The sequence below is a fragment of the Monodon monoceros genome, unplaced genomic scaffold (genome assembly GCF_005190385.1).
Source record: "Monodon monoceros isolate NGI ecotype Baffin Bay Population unplaced genomic scaffold, NGI_Narwhal_1 Super_Scaffold_5, whole genome shotgun sequence".
Taxonomy (NCBI): Eukaryota; Metazoa; Chordata; class Mammalia; order Artiodactyla; family Monodontidae; genus Monodon; species Monodon monoceros.
The window spans coordinates 63,705,292-63,722,419 of record NW_021703782.1 but is presented as its reverse complement, the minus strand read 5'-3'; the positions used below and the strand labels follow the sequence as shown (position 1 = coordinate 63,722,419).

Sequence of the window (17,128 nt, the reverse complement as noted above, 5' to 3'; positions counted from 1 at the left end):
GCGGCATGTGGGATCCTCCCAGACCTGGGCACGAACCCACGTCCCCTGCATCGGCAGGTGGACTCTCAACCACTGCGCCACCAGGGAAGCCCTTCTGGTGTAATTTTATTTATTTATTTATATTTGCAGTACTGGGCCTCTCACTGCTGTGGCCTCTCCCATTGCGGAGCACAGGCTCCAGACGCGCAGGCTCAGCGGCCATGGCCCACGGGCCCAGCCGCTCCGCGGCATGTGGGATCCTCCCGGACCGGGGCACGAACCCCTGTCCCCTCCATCGGCAGGCAGACTCTCAACCACTGCGCCACCAGGGAAGCCCTCTGGTGTAATTTTGATAAGTACCTTTGAGATGTTTTGTTACCACGTCTGGACTGGATTCTTAAGATGCTCTAAGTGCAAAAGAGCTGCCCTCCGTGGTACATTCAGTTATACATACACATAAATAGCACATTATTAATGCCTACGTATTTTACAGTATATTACAGGGAACTATACTCACTATTTTATAATAACCTAAAAGGGAAAAGAATCTAAAAAAGAATAAATAAATAAATAAAGGGGACTTCCCTGGCGGTCCAGTGGTTAAGACTTCACCTTCCAATGCAGGAGGTGTGGGTTCAATTCCTGGTCGGGGAGCTAAGATCCCACATGCCTCACGGCCAAAAAACCAAAACATAAAACAGAAGCAATATTGTAACAGATTCAACAAAGACTTTAAAAATGGTCCACAACAGAAAAAAATCTTTAAAAAAAAATCTATAACAATCGTTTTTCTATACACTTGAAATTAACACAACATTGTAAATCAACTATACTTCAATAAAAAAATTAAAATTTTTTAAATTAAAAATAAGAATAAAAATAAAATAATTTTTTAAAGTATATTACACCCAGCAAAAAGAGAGATGAATTGCATGGCCTCTAAGTTCCCTCCCAGGGCAAATATATATTGTAATATATATTTTTTACTTTAATATTCCTTGAAGACGAAAGTCAGTTTTCTGAGTTCACCAATACCTTCAGACCATGGAAATACATGGGAGTGTCCCCAGGCTGAGGGACAATTCTTCAAAGCTGAGACAGGTCTTCACTCCCTGCTGGTAGGCATCAGGTGATGTCCTCAGTTTCTGTGCTCCCCCAGGACACAGAGGCACCCCAGCTCCGTGCCTCCGGTCTTTCCCCTCTTCTTTACTCAGTGCCCTGACCTCACCCCAATTCCCACTCTGGCCTTGTTTGTTGTCTTGGAGCTGGGGGAGTCTGTGCTTCCACGAACCAAGCCAGAAGTCTCAGCAACCACTTTCTCACAGAAACATGAAATGGCAAACTGCTACTATTTGGGAGGTCAAGGAATGGAGTGCTTTCTGGAGACGGGCGGCTTGGGTGAGAATGGCATCTCTAGCGCTTAACTTGTGAGTGATCTTGGGCAAGGTACTGAACCTCATTTTCCTCATCTTTAAAATGGGGACAATCACAGCTTCCACCTCTTAGGCTGTTGCGAGGGTGACATGAGACTGTCAAGCCCCCAGCACAGTACCCGGAGCCCAGGCGGTGCCCGACAAGGACAGCCAGCCTCACAGTGTACAGCCTCTTTGTTTAGCTCCTCACTGCCACTTTATCCCATATCCTGACCTAAACTAGTCCCCACGTGGCATGGTGATCATCTGAAGTATAATTAAATCTGCACTCTTCTGTTGCAAACTCTTCCATCATATCTCACTGTTAGCAGAAAAATCTAGCCTGAGGCTCCTCTCACCTCTCCCCTCGCTCGGGGCTGCAGTTACCGTGGTCCTTGCACTGGCCGTTCCCTCTGCCTGGAACACTCTTCCCTGACCCTCAAAGTCAAGTCCAGTTCAAATGTCATTTCCTCAAAGAAGCCCTCTCTAATGGCCCCATCCTCCTTAGCACTAATCCTCAATCTGTAATCACTTTACTGATTTATTGCTCATGACCCCACGAGAAGGCAGCTCAGGGAAGCCAAGCACTGACTCAATGGATGAAGGATGCATTGTTATCCATGGGGCTTGGGTGCTTTTGAGATTAAGCTGCTTTGGTGGCCTGCCCGGATCTGACCCCCTGGCCACCACTGTTGCAAGTTCCAAACCCATTGTAAGGTAAGGCCTGGCCACCTAAGCATAAACAAATGTTGCACAGTGAGCCTGGAAGTCCAAGGTAAACACTTTTATTCTCAGTTCTGCCTTAGCTGTCTCTAGTTTTGCAAGCATGAATAAATGGAATCAACAAGAATCCTCTCCCTAAATGTCTTTCAATAAAATTTGTCACCAAACAAGTTTCCTGTTTTTCCTAAAGAGAGTGTGATTTGAAAGTGACCTAACATGAGGCTTGACCATCGCAGTATATCAGGGTTAATCATCCTGCTTCCGTGCCAGTTCCACTCTCACTGGGCAGCAAATAAATAGCCGCCCAGCAGATCTGCCCTTCCAGCAGGTAAAGAACTCAGTGAGGAAGGGAACCGCGAGGGGTGTGGCGGGCACAGAATCCTGAGCCGTTTCTGCCCACAGCAGGGCAGACCCGGGCAGAGAAGGAGATGCGGCTTCATTCACGGCCTCCAGCCCGGCGCATCCAAAAGCCAAATGGGTCCGGAATAACTTGTCATTCCCCCTCGAGTACCCTTGGCCGGCAGAAAGGGGAGCCAAAGAACGGGAATAAATGTTCTCCAGAGTGCCCCCCTTTCTGAGGAGTACCCAGAGGGGAACCCCTACTCCCAGCCAAGAAACTACAGGGTTAGGAAGGGGATCCATCCCCTCAGAGGCCCTGGGTGCCTTCCAGGGCCCATCTTTCTTCCTGCTCCTCAGAAGCCCGGGCCCCGCAGCTTCACAGGACAGTCTCTCGGATGACGCCAATGAGGCTGTGTGGCCTCTCAGCCTCCGCCCGCCGGGGCCTCCTCTCGGCTCTCGGCCTCCCCGCGGGGACAAAGGTGCTCAGGTCTCCGCAACTCCGCAGGTGCAGCAGGCCAGGCTGTCTCCTCGAGGGCAGCACGAGGGCCCTGGAAGTGCTGGGCTGCATCGGGCCCATGATCTTTGGGAGAATAAACAGGGTGACAAAGAGGTTAAGCTTCACCAGATGTGGTCCTCAGACCTGCCTCCTACATTTATCCATGTAATATTTAGTTTAGTCGCCTTGGGAAGGATAAAAGGGTGTTTTCCCAAGGTGGAACCCACTTGGAATTCCAGAGAGTCTCTTAACATGTTGCCTCTTTCCTGAAGTTCCTAAGAAGTACCCCAAATTTTCTATTGTTTCAGCTGTAGACCTACCATGCTTAACTATGTGTCTATTGCAATCTCCTGCTTTATATTTAACATTCTTCTCATCACTTTTTTCCCAACTTCCCTGTGGTCTAAGCCACTGATTCTCACTGGGTCTGCACATCACGAGAGGGGAGGGGAGCCTGTCAGAAAAGTAGATTCCCTGCTCCCCCCTAGCAATTCTGACATGGGAATCTGGAACGGGGCTTGGGCATCTGTAGTTTTAACAAGAACTCAGGTGATCCCGATATACTTGAAAATTGTAAAACCACCGGTCTGCTTAAGTTTATAAAATGTCAGCTAAAACTAATGATGCTTCTAATTGATCTGATAACTCTTCAATTAAGAAAAAAACACGATAAACAACATAAAAACTAAGCCAATTTATTTGTAAAAGCTGTTAAGAATGTTTCTACTGCTAGATCTATTTTGCAATGCAGCACATACATAACTTTAAATATATCATATAACAGCAAAAATGCGCAATCCCCGATCCAACTGAGATTGATAAGAGGAGAACTGCTGTGTACATACAGTTTTTAAAATTACACAGTCATGTCTGTATGACCTATATTGCTGTTAGCATGTTGGGAAAAACTCAAGTGATTTACTACCATCTAACATCACAGAATGATCATTGGGATGTCTTTTTGTTTAGTTTCCACCATTCTGAGATTTTAAGGTCATTAAAAGGTTAATCCCCCCAAAAGATGGGACATCAAATTTTTCTAACACTCTGTTATTATATTTGTCTTTAAGGCTGTCTTTGTTTCCTGAGTAAGAAGAAAATTCCAACATTCATAGATGTCTATTGTTATTACATGGTAAGTTAAGACAAGTGGTTTGGATATTGGTAAAAAATTAAAATGGATATAAAAACACATCCCAATAATACTAGAGAAGGTGAAAATGTGCAAAGCTGGGTAGAGTCAGAAATAAAAGCTCCCTTGCCCTTGTCCCTGCCTCCTTCTGTCTGGGGGATGGGGTGGCATTATGATACCTCACCACTGGGATCCAGTTCTGGAAGCCCCGGCAGATGGCCCAGAGTCTACTGCAACAATCCCTGTAACTGAACTTTGATCCAGTCTGTGCACAAAGACCTCGCAAACATTTATAGTGATAGCATCTGTTGAACTATAAGTGCTTGTTCTTTTTCCCCAAAGCTACTTTCCGTCAAGCAAGACTTTGCAGAAGGTCCAGACCAACAGCTCTGCAGACGCTCCAGCTCTTACCTCACCGGAACTTGGCAGCTCCAAATACTTGCTTCTGTTTTTCAGGCAATTGGGGTGAACAGAGGGAAGGAGGCAGGGAATGACATCTGGAGGAGACCAGGGACATGTGCGTGTAAATCTCTCTCCTACACAGGCTACCAACTGGAGCCTGACCTAGGACTACTGGTTGACCACTTTTTTAGAAAGCAAACAACAAAAGGGCCCATGGTTCATGTACCTCTTCACACGAGTAATCAGACTGTTCTGCTCCCCACGGTCCCCTGAGGGATGGGACAGATCTGGCTTCTGGCTTCTGTAAGAAGAGGCCAGCAGGTGGGGAGGGGAACAGAAAGGAAAGTGAGGTGGGGATTCGTTCAATCTGCCTGAAAAACGTACCTAGGATCCAGTATCTGGCAATGACCCTGAGAATCAGGCCAACTCCACTCAAGAAGTATTTGATGGGCACGTAATACCCACAGGCACAGCCAAGTAACACCCATGAGCCACTGTGCACTGAGGTCTCCAACGGCCACCCCACAGACATGGAGCTACAGAGCAAACACCCAAAAGGTAAACGCTGCTTTTGAAAGAGGTGGGTGAGGAAAGCTGCGACCCATTCCCACTTCTCATCTGAGTGAAGGGAAATTCCATTCACTCAGAGATACGGGTGTAGAGACCACCTAGTCCAACACTTCACTTTAAAGACGAGAAACCTGACACGCAAGTGGAATATTTACGTGCCCGGTTTTATCTTTTCACAGGCTACTTGTTTGGGGATTGCCATGTGTTTTTTAATAAATGGAAGGGAAAAGATGTTCGTTCCTTTAAGTCTATCAGCTTAGGTAATCTTGCCAAACATTTCATGGGAACGTGAACGGCTCCCAGAATCTTGCCAGTATTAAAATTCACATATGTCCATCATTGTCGAAGGGCTGAAAAAACATGCCAGATCAAGGGAAACGTTCAGCTTAGGAAATGGAATGTTAAATGTACTCCACACTACACTGCCCATAGCCCTTGCTTTCATCCCTGAGCTGCTCCCTTTTCTTTTTCCAAGCATGCTTCCATATCTCGGAAAAATCGGTTTCTCTTCTCTTGGGCCAAGAAGGCTGTGGCAATGTCACATGTGAAAAGAAAGCACCCAACTTCCTCCTCTCCTTCCCCACACCTCCTAACCCCATTCCCCTTGATACAGTGACCATGGACTTTCTGTGCCTTCGACAGGAAACCAGAGAAGCTGCTTCAGCTGCTATGGAAACAAGTCATCGGATTCATGCCTGATATTAATAATAAAACTACCTGTTCTAGAAAACTGGCACTTGTGATGGCTTCCTCCATGTACTCCTCATCGGACTTCAAAACAGATTTAATGTTTTCTACAAGTTCATGGATGTCCGGGGTCATGCTGCAGGAGGACTGCTCCAGGAACCTCGCCACCAGCAACTTGGTGTCCATGTAAGATTTGTAATCTATTAAAGACCTCGGTCTGCATCTCGAAGCCCGGGATCTCAACCCTCTTCTCAAGGTCACCGCAGCCAGGTCTGGTCTTCCCTCAGTCTGAGTCGCGGCTTCACAGCTGAGCACGGGGACAGCTGTGGGCAGAGACAAACAACACGCACCTTTTGGCCAAGCCCCGTGAACACACATCTGTACTTGAAACAGCATAAACCACGAAATTCCACGTGGAAAACATGTGACAAATGCTGACGGCCATGCACATCTTGCTTTTCCTCTTGCAGGAGGAAAAAAAAGAAAAAAAAAACCCCAACACCTGTGACACGAGCTTACTCCTTGAAGTGTAATTTCAATAGGACACGTCCCCCAAATATTTTATTGTGCCACATAAAACGCAACCATCAAGGTAAAGAGAGATGACAGAGAAGAGCATCCAGAATGTAAATCATGATGGAGCAATGGTTTCATGGGGGTGATCACCAATATATAGGGATGGTTTGGGCAGGCAGAAAAAACACAGTTGACTGATGGAAGAATGTTCTGGGGAGAGGATGAAGAAGCCACAGGAAGAGAGGAACTGAGGAGAGACGAGACTTGTGGGATGAATGGAATGCTCTGCTCACATTGACTGTACCTTTGTCCTAAACATCCTCAGGGGCACTGTACTGACTTATAGTATCGACGTCACACCATGGCTGGGAGGTGGCGCTAGGGCTGACTATTACAGAAAGAGAAATCTAGTGCAGAAAAGGTACATGTCATTCTGGAAGTCAACAGAGGGCCTGGGAAATCCACCACAGGCTAATTTCCACAACTACTACTTCAGCAAGGGTATAAGGACGGGCAGAACATTACTGCACTGGCAGATGGGTGAAGTGAAATCAGGCCTGGTCTCCACATGTTCATAAGCCAGCCAGCAGCCTTCAGTGTACACAACACTGGAGATTTCAGTCTGTGAAGGTCTGACAAGCAGGAATTTAGATATTCAAGGAAGAAGGGAGGCAGGGGGTGTGAAAATGGGTGGAGGAAGGGGAGCATTCCTTTTCCTCTGGAGAAAGGCAGGCATGAGGAGTTCTAAACAGGAGTTGGCAGCCGTCTTCCTCGGCTGCCACGTGCACATCACAGAGAACCTGACTCTTCGCGGAACACTCACTACAGACACTCATGTGTGAGGACAGAGTCAGGGACTCCACTGTCGCTTGAAGGCGACCTGGTCCCTTCCACAGCAGAGGACTCCAACGGGTAAACGTGTGTCATCCTTGCCCCTGCAGCGCTGCAGAAGGGGAGCGGGTTCTGGAAAGATCTCGTTAAGCTGTGTAGACAGCCAAGTTCCTGTGGAAGCTGCAGGTGGCCATCCCGAGTCCTCAGCTTGCCAGGTGGGGCAGAGAACCCCACGGTGAAGACAGGTCCGGGGAGCTGAGGGGCCAGAGGGCGCTCAGTCCCGGGGCAGGACTCCTCCCCGCTCAGAAGCTGCTGGAGAGACAAGAGGAGTGTTCCCTCTGGCTCCCACACGGTCAGTCCAGAGCTGTAGCAAACAACACAGGCTGTCAGGGGGACAAAATACAACTAGGAGGTGACGTGGGGCCCGGGACAGAGCAGGACCAGAGGGTCTGCAAAGCTGTATTTGCACAGAGCTTGAAGACAGCATAGGCAACTTGTTAGGACAAGTCACCGAAAGAAGCCTGTGCTGGTGGGATTACAGACTTTCATTTTCTTCCTTTATTTCCTCTATTTTTTTACAATTCTCTACAAAGAAGAGGTATTTGAAGATGTTCAGGCAGTCATATATTCAGAAAAGAAGATTCAATGTCATTTTCAGTTTAAAATTTTTTTTAATTAAAAAAATTGTAACTATTAAAATTTTAAATTATTCAAATAACATCTATACACAAACAAACTCAAAACAGAAAGGGAGAGAGATGGAGTGTGAGAGCTTCGCTCTATGCAAAGTTCTTAAAGCAAGGTCAGATTTAAATAATTCAATCTACTCATACACAGTAAAAAGATAACTAGTGTTGAATTTCAGAAGAGGGCGGTAAAAAATACACCCCTTTGGAGTTTTTCCTGGAGAGAGAATGTTCATTCCCACAGGACTGGGAGCATCTAGGAATCAGAACTAGGTTTGCACGGTCTTCTTCGTGTGGTACCCAGCACAGTATCACGTGCAACCAAACGCTTCTGATGACAATGACTTGACAAGAAAAATTCTTACCAGCCTTAAAAGACATGGTAGATGTCTATCCTTAACGTGCATGCAGAATACCTGATTTTCCCAAGACCTGTCAGCCCCCCTCCAAGCTCTCTCTTGAACCCCAGGGCCTTGGGTGGCCAGAGCCACTCGGCACCTATAGGCGAACAAGCACAGCGCCCCGCGAAGAACTTGGGAAATGACATCACCTCTCTCTGCAGAATGATGAAGCACAGGGTCACTCTTGGATCTTGTCCTCAGGGGCTGGAGAGCTCTCCGGTTCCTCGCCGGACATAGCTGGTTGGAGCTGGGAGTTGAAATGGATGCGCTTTCTTCTCCAGGTGTGTTAGGAATGTCCCCACCTGATTTTTTTTTTTTTTTTTTTTTTTTAAAGAGGAGAAACAGAAATCATTTCTGTTCAGCTGGCACCTTCAACATGCTGGGCAGGAAACACCTGTGAGCCCAAACCTTCTGGGACAAGGGTAATACAGTTCATAATATTTGCTTAGGCTGTGGGCCCAGTAAGTTTTTATCTTGCAGCACCGTGGGAAATGCTGCCTCCTCAAACTACCCCTCCACACCTAAAACAAACAAACAAACAAAAAGCTCTAAATCCAGGAGCAGAAAAAGAAGCCATGCTAAAATGCCTAAAGGTGCTTGACGTCTTCTCCAGTGGAGCAGCCTCGTGCAGCACTGGAAAGGTCCTAGCCGTTTTACCCTTTCTGACAACTCAGGCTGACCTTGATTAGGTGGAAGGTGATGGGGGTACAGGCGGGGTGGCTGCCCTGGGGCTGCAGGCCAAATGCAAGCAGAGGGTGTGTCTACGGGCTAGGCTGGGAAACTCCCGGAAAGCCAAGTTAAAGAGCCAGTGGCCACTAAATGAATCAAAGCACTCTGGAACTGGATGACTGCTGTTCAGGAAAATAAAGTCCCATCGCTTGTGAGCCTGACTCGTGGTTTGGGAAACTTTTTTAAGAAATGGAAGAATTAAAAACATACTTAGGAAACAGAACCCTGCTGCATAATTCTACTTAAGACGGAAGGTGAACAGAGCAGAAATCCATTCTAAATGGCGCTGCTGAAAAATTACCTCCACCTAAAATAGCTGAAAGTTGATCCATTATTTATCACCATTTGCAATTTTGTCCTGTGGACAGTTCTCTGGGCCATTTAAAACCTCTCCAAAGAGAGAAAGCAGTAACAATGTTCCCTTAAGTTACAAGGATAACTGTAAATGGACTCTAGTATTTAATGCAGGATTGCAAATCAGCATTCAGTACATGTGAAGGCAGTATGACCTGGGTCCTTGGTTATAAATGAGCAAATCACTCTGCAATAGGTAAAACTCTTTTTGTCTCTTTACAAGAGCTTATCTTATTTTAACAGGAGAAAAAAATCTTAGATCAGAAAACACAGGAAAACCAAATTAAACTCTGTAATCCATTTCTGAAAAGTCTGGTTATTCATAAAAGATTCTAAAGATATCTTTATTTCTGTTCACATATTATTTCCTACTTGTAAGCCCTAAGAGTTGATAATATTTTTACACCCAGAAAAAAGGATATAGCTTGAACCATTTGCTCCAAGAATATTTGACCTCCAACAAAATATCGTACAGATGATCATTTTACCATTTTTAGTCTACTGAATCATGAGTTTGGGCAGCAATAATGTATTTATTACCTTGAATCACTGGCATGCAGATCGGTTCCAAAGGGCTGGTGGCAGCTTCCGATCCTTCTGCCATTTGGAATGAAGATCCCTGCAACACAGGAAAAAAGAGCGTTGTCTGTTGATATTCAGCTCAGCCATCATCTGGACTGGAGTGAACTTGAAAAGATCTACAGGGCATGGTCCCTTCCCCACCCCGCTCTCTGTGTGGCTGCTTTTCCTACTTGCCGTCAATGTACCAAAGAGAAACTCTATGGACAGTACCTGCTGCTGGTCTGTCTGGCTCACCACAGCTTCATAGGGAGGCGGGGGGTCCAGAGGACAGAACACTTCCACGCCTTTGATTCGCGCTCCGTAGATATGTGGCAGTGGTATAACATCAGGACCAACCATCCTAGGAAGAGCATCCTGGCATCAGGAAGCATGTTCTGGCCATCTGATGGTAGTGGCTCCAGCATACTGGCCTTCGCCTCTAGAGGGTTATCCACTGACAATGGGTAAAATCACTCGCCGCTCCACGCTACAACCTCCTGGTCCAGGAGCAGGGGAATAACCTAAGCTGCTCTCGGATGGAGTGCCCAGAATTCTTAGGCAAGTGACCACATAGAAAATGCAATACCATCATTCCTTTTAAATTTACTAGTCAAAGAGCAAACAACAATCCATAAGAGACAGAAAGCGAATTAGTGGTTGCACAGGGGCTTGGGGAAAGGGGGGGACAGGGAGTGACTGCTTAATGGGTACGGGGTCTCCTTGGAGGTGAGGAAAATGCTTTAGAACTAGACGGAAGTGATGGTTGCACCATATTGTGGATGTACTAAATGCCACTGAATTATACACTTTCAAAAGATTAATTTCATGTTATGTGAATTTTACCTCAATAAAAAACAAACAAAGGATTCAGGGAAACTCAATTATTTGTTACATTAGTACATGACAAAAGTTTCTTGCCCAGGTTTCCCTCACGTCTGATTCATGGTAGAAACTCACTATTTGTTAAATAAATGTTTGAAATAATGAATACATTTTTCAAAAAAAAAGTGAACAACATCACAGCTCAGAGACAAAGCAGCAATGCTGCAGGAGGAATTACAGAGTGCCTCTTCCTAAAGGTGGTCATTCAACAAACACTGATGGAGCGCTTGCTGTAGCTGTGGCTATTGGCCTGTGGGTGAGAGACCTTTGATAGCAAAAAATAAAAACAAAAAACCCACAAGATTTTCCGCCAGCATTCCCAGAAGGTTACACACACACACAAATTATCTAGATAACAAAGAACCTAAATTTGTAAACGACAGCTAAAAATACATGAAAGTTTGTACCTTAGGACAAAACTTTCAGTTATAAAATATGTGCAGATAAGTCCTGGGGATGTAATACACGGCATGGTGACTATGGTTAATAATACTGCATGGCGTATTTGAAAGTTGTTAAGAGAGTAGGTCGTAAAAGTTCTCAGCACAAGAAAAAAAAAACTTGTAACTATATGTAGTGATGGGTTAACTAGATTTATTGTGGTGATCATTTTACAATATATACAAGTGTTAAATCATTACTTGTTTACCTGTAACTAATACAATGTTATATGTCAATTATATCACAACTTGAAAAATACACAGAAGACAAAAAAAACTGTACTCAGGCCATGAAGTGTTGGAGAAAGAAGAAAATATAATAGCAAAAGTTTAACGTTTGTTCTTGAAATGCAAAAATGGACATAAACTAAAGGAGACTGATGAAAAGACAAATGGGGCCAGCTGCCTACAAGGGACTGCTTTTGTTTTGTTTTCGAAAGGTGCTCTCTGCATTTATGGTTGTTTCATTTGTGCCCATTTACAAAAATGCAATTGGTGGAAGAAAAAAATTGAAAAAGATGTGATATTCTGTCTTCCTAACAATAAAACTTCTGGAGTTCTGGGATTTAGAAGGATGAGACTCCTACAGCCTGAATGAAAAAGTGAGAAAGTGCTCCCCTTTTTTCCTGCATCTTTATTCAAAAACAAGACTCTCAGCTCGTGCTTGACCTGAGAGGAAAGGAGAAGGTCACGTGCTGACACCCCAGGCAGGGATGTGTGCAGGCTCAGCACATCTGAGGAGAGGCACCTGCAGGAATGGTCCCTCCCTAGCATGGCTGGGAGGGGTCCTGGTAAAGTCATCAAGAAAGGGATATTCTTCTCCCTTAGAGGAGGACTTGCCCACGGGTTTCACGCCAACTCTCCATTCCAGCTGAAGCTGTTTAAGAACTATAAACACCAAGTGACTCCAGGAATACAGACCCTTCGTGGACCTGACTTTGAAGACTTTCCTGACCAATGAACAAGGCAACTTGTTTTACTCACTGAGACCTATGCACTCCTTCCTTCGGCTCCAGAGGGCCAATCTTTAATCCTTAATTAGCATAATCCTGTGAGTATCTTTCCGGCACTTACAGTCCCCCCTCAGCCAACTCCCCATGCATTTCTTCACTGTGGTGTCCTTGCCTGAAAAGTTCATCCCCCAGCTTTGCTTGTTAGCTCTGGTGCTGTATATTTCATATTCCCAACCCAGTGGCTACCTATATGTTCCTATAGAAGAGAGAGGGCTTGCTTAGGACCAAGAAGTGGGAGGAACGGGCTTCACTTTAGATCCTGAACTACTACAGAATCTCTTCAAGAAGGAAAACTGGGGGGAGAAAGGGGGTACACTTTATCTAAATTGGCTGAAAAATGAATGGCTTCTATGGTGGTTATTACAATGACCAGCAAAGCCTCATTTAGATGGAAGATGCTGCTAGAGTTGATGTAGCAGGAAAGTTCCTTTCCTACTAAGCAACTTTTCCTTATTTGTACCACTTTTGGGTAAATAAGGATCCATGGAGGGAAATAGGTCTGTTTGCTACAGGTTTTGTTCGTGATCCCTTATGGTACTCAACCCAGCTATAGAGCAGAATCACCCAGGAGGGTTCCTAAACTGGGCATGGCCCAGGCCTTACCTCTAGAAACTCTGCCCTAGTTGCCTGTGGTGGGGCCCAGGTATCTGTATGCTGTCAGTGCTCCCAGGTGGTTCCAAGGCACAGCCAGGACTGAGACCACTGCTAAGCAAAATGGATTATGGTGGTTGAAATCAAAACCCTGTTATATCTGGGAAAGGTGATCAAACTTTTACTGAAAATGAGTGTCTTTAGAAAACTGTTGCCTGATACGGTAGGGGTAAAATTAAGGGCTAAATGTTTCTTAAGAGTAAGAAACATGCCAAGAACATCTGAAACCATGCAACTAACAATGGTAGAGCACAGTCTAAAGCTTTTGCCTGTAGAAAGATTTTTTTAGCCCATTATCTCATAACAATCCTCTCAGGAGTCACATGACAAGGCAGGTGAATGAGGAAACTGAGGCTCAGAAATGGTAAGAGATCCACCCAAGGTGACCCTTTTAAGAGACTCCAGAGCCTGGGCTTATTCAAATTCATCCCAAAGTCTCCAGGAAACCTTCGCTGGTTCATGCTCATGAGACCTCAAGATGAACAGGAAACCCAAACAGATCATGCAAAATACGTTCTGCTTTGATGCTACAAATAGGCCCTGAGAACTTATCCAAGGCTGATGGAGCAACTAATATGACCTTGACCAAAGAACGATCCTCCTCTGTGTGCTGAGAGAGCTTGGCCCTTCCATGGGGCACATGTTGGTAGGGGTGTGGGAGTGGGGAGTGAGGCAGGGTCGCCCAGCCCAAAGCTGAGCACAGACAGAGTCAAGCCTAGGCACAGCCCAGCTCCACTTGAGTTTGGGTTTTGAAGTTCATTTGGAAAGGAAATGGGTGGGCCTTGTTGCTTTCACCTTTAAGAAATGCCCAGGTCAACCTGGCTCCCATGCGCTCATCTTCAGTTTTCTCTAGCAGGTAACATCCCCACAGTATAACCAGGTCCACATTCACGAATTAGGTTGGAGACTTTCCTTTTTGACTCCTGGCTCAAGCCAGTTTCTGAGACTGTGGGACTCCCTGGAGTAGAGGAGATGGGGTACACAGCCCCCTCCAGTACTTACAAATTGATTCACAAAGTAGATAACCATCTTTGGATAGAAGCCTTGACTGCAATCAGGCTTCTACTTATGAGAGTAACTTGAGAAGCCCTTTTTCAAGGAGATACCAATGCATGAAATGGTTGTATTTATAGAAGTTAAATAAATAAAGTTCTTCTGAGAGGTCTTAATACCTTACAGGAAAAGGGGAGCCTGTATTACGTGAAAACTCTTAACATAACTGATTGTGGAAATATTAATGATAAACATCTGTTAATATTCTTGCCTGCCTGCTTATAAGAAAGAAAATTATCAATTGGGGTTAAACAGCTAGTGTCTATGATGTTGATTTATACTGAGAATCTAACAAAGTCAGTCAAATTTAAAAATATCTCTGATAGAATATGTATCTAAAGGTGAATAAATTTAGCCATTTAAAAAAGGAGAGTGGGCAAGGGGCAGTGGGGGAGACAGGGGCATGGGATTAAGAGACACAAACCACTATGTATAAAATAGATAAGCAACACAAAATATTGTACAGCACAGGGAAATACAGCCATTGTTTTGTAATAACTTTAAATGGAATATGACTATAAAAATATTGAATCACTATGTTGTACACCTGAAACTAATACAATATTGTAAATCAACTACAATTTTTAAAATATACATAAAATGTTAGAAAAACCAAAGAAAGTGGGCTGCATTCAGATATTGGTAGAATTTTAGAAAATGAGGCTATTTGCCCATTGGAGGTATGAGCTAGTGCTCCAGGTATATACTTTAGGCCAAACATTCTTGTTCTCTCAAGGGTGCTCTGCATAACCCCCTGCCCCATGTTCCTCTGGGAAGTTCTGGTTGGTAGAGCCCTTGATGACAAGCTTGTCTGTCTTCTTCCAACTCAGACTTGGCCAGGGGTTGGCTCAGAGCTCAGAGGGGCAACTCCAGGGATGCACCCAGATCCTCAAAGACCCACAGTGATAAGCATGACTATGGAGGTGCAGAGAAGAGAAAGGAAAGAGGGAAGAAGGCCAGGGGATCCCACAGGTCAGCACTACTTCTAATCCCACATGAGTTACTTCCCCTTTCTGCCACAGCATGAAATTAAATGTCTGCTGCCTCCTCTTAGGTCAACCAAGTGCTCACCCACAACCTCAGAGAGCCAAGGAACTCTTCTTGAAGAGGGCATTTCTCTCCCCAACCATGAAGTAACAGGCACTTTTACTGTCCTTCAATGTGCACTCTGCAGACAGCCTGAGATTGGGCTACGTCTTTAGCAAACGTGTCCTATGGTACACAAAGAATATGTGTTTTGTTGCTATGTCCCTCTGGCCTCTGTAATTCTTGGCTCATTTCCTAAAAGACTAGCGAAGCCATCCTGGCCCCTGAAGCTTCGAAATTCCAGCCCACCAGTCCCTGTACAACAGGGAGGCTGAGCTGTCCCCCAGGCCATCTGTCCAGCCAGCTGATGTCCCTTCCAGCTTTGCGGTCATCTCTTATTTCCACCGAGGTGGGTGGGCAGGGGAGGGGCTAGAGTGGGGTTTAAATACGAGTCTGAGAGACAAGTCAGGAAGATAACCCATTGAAAAGAACAGTAACAGTGTCTGGGTGGGAGCTCCCACTGGTGACCTCTTTCAAAATGACATGTGGCTGCCCTGAGCACTAGAAAATGGATTTCCAAAAACCCCAATCCTGACACCAAATTTGTCTGACAACTCTCCACGTGTACCTCAGGGTTAAAAAGTAGAAATTCAAAGCCCTCTCAATAGCAAGGGAAAGACACTAGTCTTTTTTCTAGAATTCAGAGATTTGTTTTTTAGAAGTTTAAATGTAGGGTTTAAGTTTAAATGTAGGGTTGCTTTAGCCTTTAAATTCGGAGTAAGATCATCACTTCATCCTGGAAGCCAACCCTGACCAGCTGACTCTTCCTTCAAGCTCTCTGCAGCCCACTCACCAGTCTAGGTTAGGAAGTCCTCCTCTTGCACTCAAAATCTCCCTTTTGAGCACTACTGTGATCCTTTCAACACTCATTTATAATGACCTAGACTGTGAGCTCCTTGATAGGGGGAGGAAGTTGGTATAACTCATTTTGAATTCCAATAACCCAGCACAGTAACTAGTAAGCAGCAGAGGATGGATTAAATGTTTGTTGAATGAATAAATGAAGTCATTCTTTAGATTGGTACAATTCTAGAAGTGGCTAACAACCAAATGAATGCATGCAGCACTTCATTCTACAAATAATGATTTCTGAGATTTAAGAAACAGACGATCAATTTCGAGCCAGAATTTGAAAAGGAGAATAAACACGGTATCTATTTTTTTTCTAGACCAAGGAGATGTAATTAATAATTAACCTTTTTTTAATGGCTGGGAAGAAGTTCATGATTTGAGGACCTGCTGATGGTTTACAATGAATATCGATTTGGCCCGACTGAGAGCGTTTCCAGGGCAACAGCAGTTTTCAATCATGTCAAATTACAGCAGTTATCTCACTGGGTGTCAGTTTTCCTAAGAAGCTAATTGAAATTGAAAAACTATATCCTTAGGTCAAGGTTTGACTTTTCTTTGGTTTCATGCAATTTGTCAGACCAAAAAAGAGAGAGAAAAACCGGACGATCCTGGAAAGTAATACAATGTCTAGATTTTGGAGAGAAGTCAGAGCCCATGCTGTGAGTTCTGGAGACCCTTCGGCCTCAAAACCGAGAGCAGCCCAGAGACCTGGGCGGGGGTATGTAGGGAGGATACCTGCGGTTCGTCCGGGGTGTGCACGAGTAAAACGTGGCGAAATAGGAAGGGGGAGGCACTGGCGGCACAAAGTCGTCAGGGTCTGGGATGCGTCTGTGTTCCTCCACTTCTTCCGCAGAAATCTGGGATTCATCCTAATTAAACAGCACCTCGGTTAGTCAACAGCTCGGGGAGAAAAGCAACGGATGACACAAAAAGGTCCGAGGGTGGGATCAGTGGAGTCACAGACACTCTGCCGCCTTGCATGGACTTACGGTGCAGGATCTTCTGGCTGCAAAGATCTGAAGGTAGCGAAGGGCGGCTGCCACCAAGCAGACGGTGGTGGTCAGGGCATTCAAGGCACACAGGGCAAAAAGGACTTTCTGGAACCAGGAAACAATGACGCACCTGAGTACCTCAAAACTGAGGACCAGAACGCAACATAAAAGCTTTGAAAAATAATAATAATACTGCCCCAAGGAAGACAATTCCCATGAGAAAATGCATGTAAAGGACTTAGATGGTGTTTGGCTCATGCTGGGTGCCAAACAAACACTGGTTATTATTAACACTGTCATGCAATAGTGTGTACTTCTTAATTTTAAAAACTTATCTTAGA

The 17,128-nt window shown here is 45.0% G+C and overlaps 1 protein-coding gene across 2 annotated transcripts in view; it reads right to left on the bottom strand.

Moving 5' to 3' along the window:
* Window positions 1-2,167: 2,167 nt before the first annotated feature.
* The window catches only part of FAM189A2 (family with sequence similarity 189 member A2), a 60,800-nt gene continuing 45,839 nt past the window's right edge, over window positions 2,168-17,128 (bottom strand). For both annotated transcript variants that reach the window (XM_029201321.1, XM_029201320.1), the window contains 7 exons: window positions 16,785-16,892; window positions 16,531-16,664; window positions 10,050-10,179; window positions 9,798-9,876; window positions 8,324-8,476; window positions 5,771-6,063; window positions 2,168-3,033 (listed from right to left, as the gene is read on the bottom strand). In XM_029201321.1, coding sequence (XP_029057154.1) covers window positions 2,830-3,033; window positions 5,771-6,063; window positions 8,324-8,476; window positions 9,798-9,876; window positions 10,050-10,179; window positions 16,531-16,664; window positions 16,785-16,892 — 1,101 coding nt within the window. In that variant the 3' untranslated portion in view covers window positions 2,168-2,829. The remainder of the gene's footprint in view (window positions 3,034-5,770; window positions 6,064-8,323; window positions 8,477-9,797; window positions 9,877-10,049; window positions 10,180-16,530; window positions 16,665-16,784; window positions 16,893-17,128) is intronic.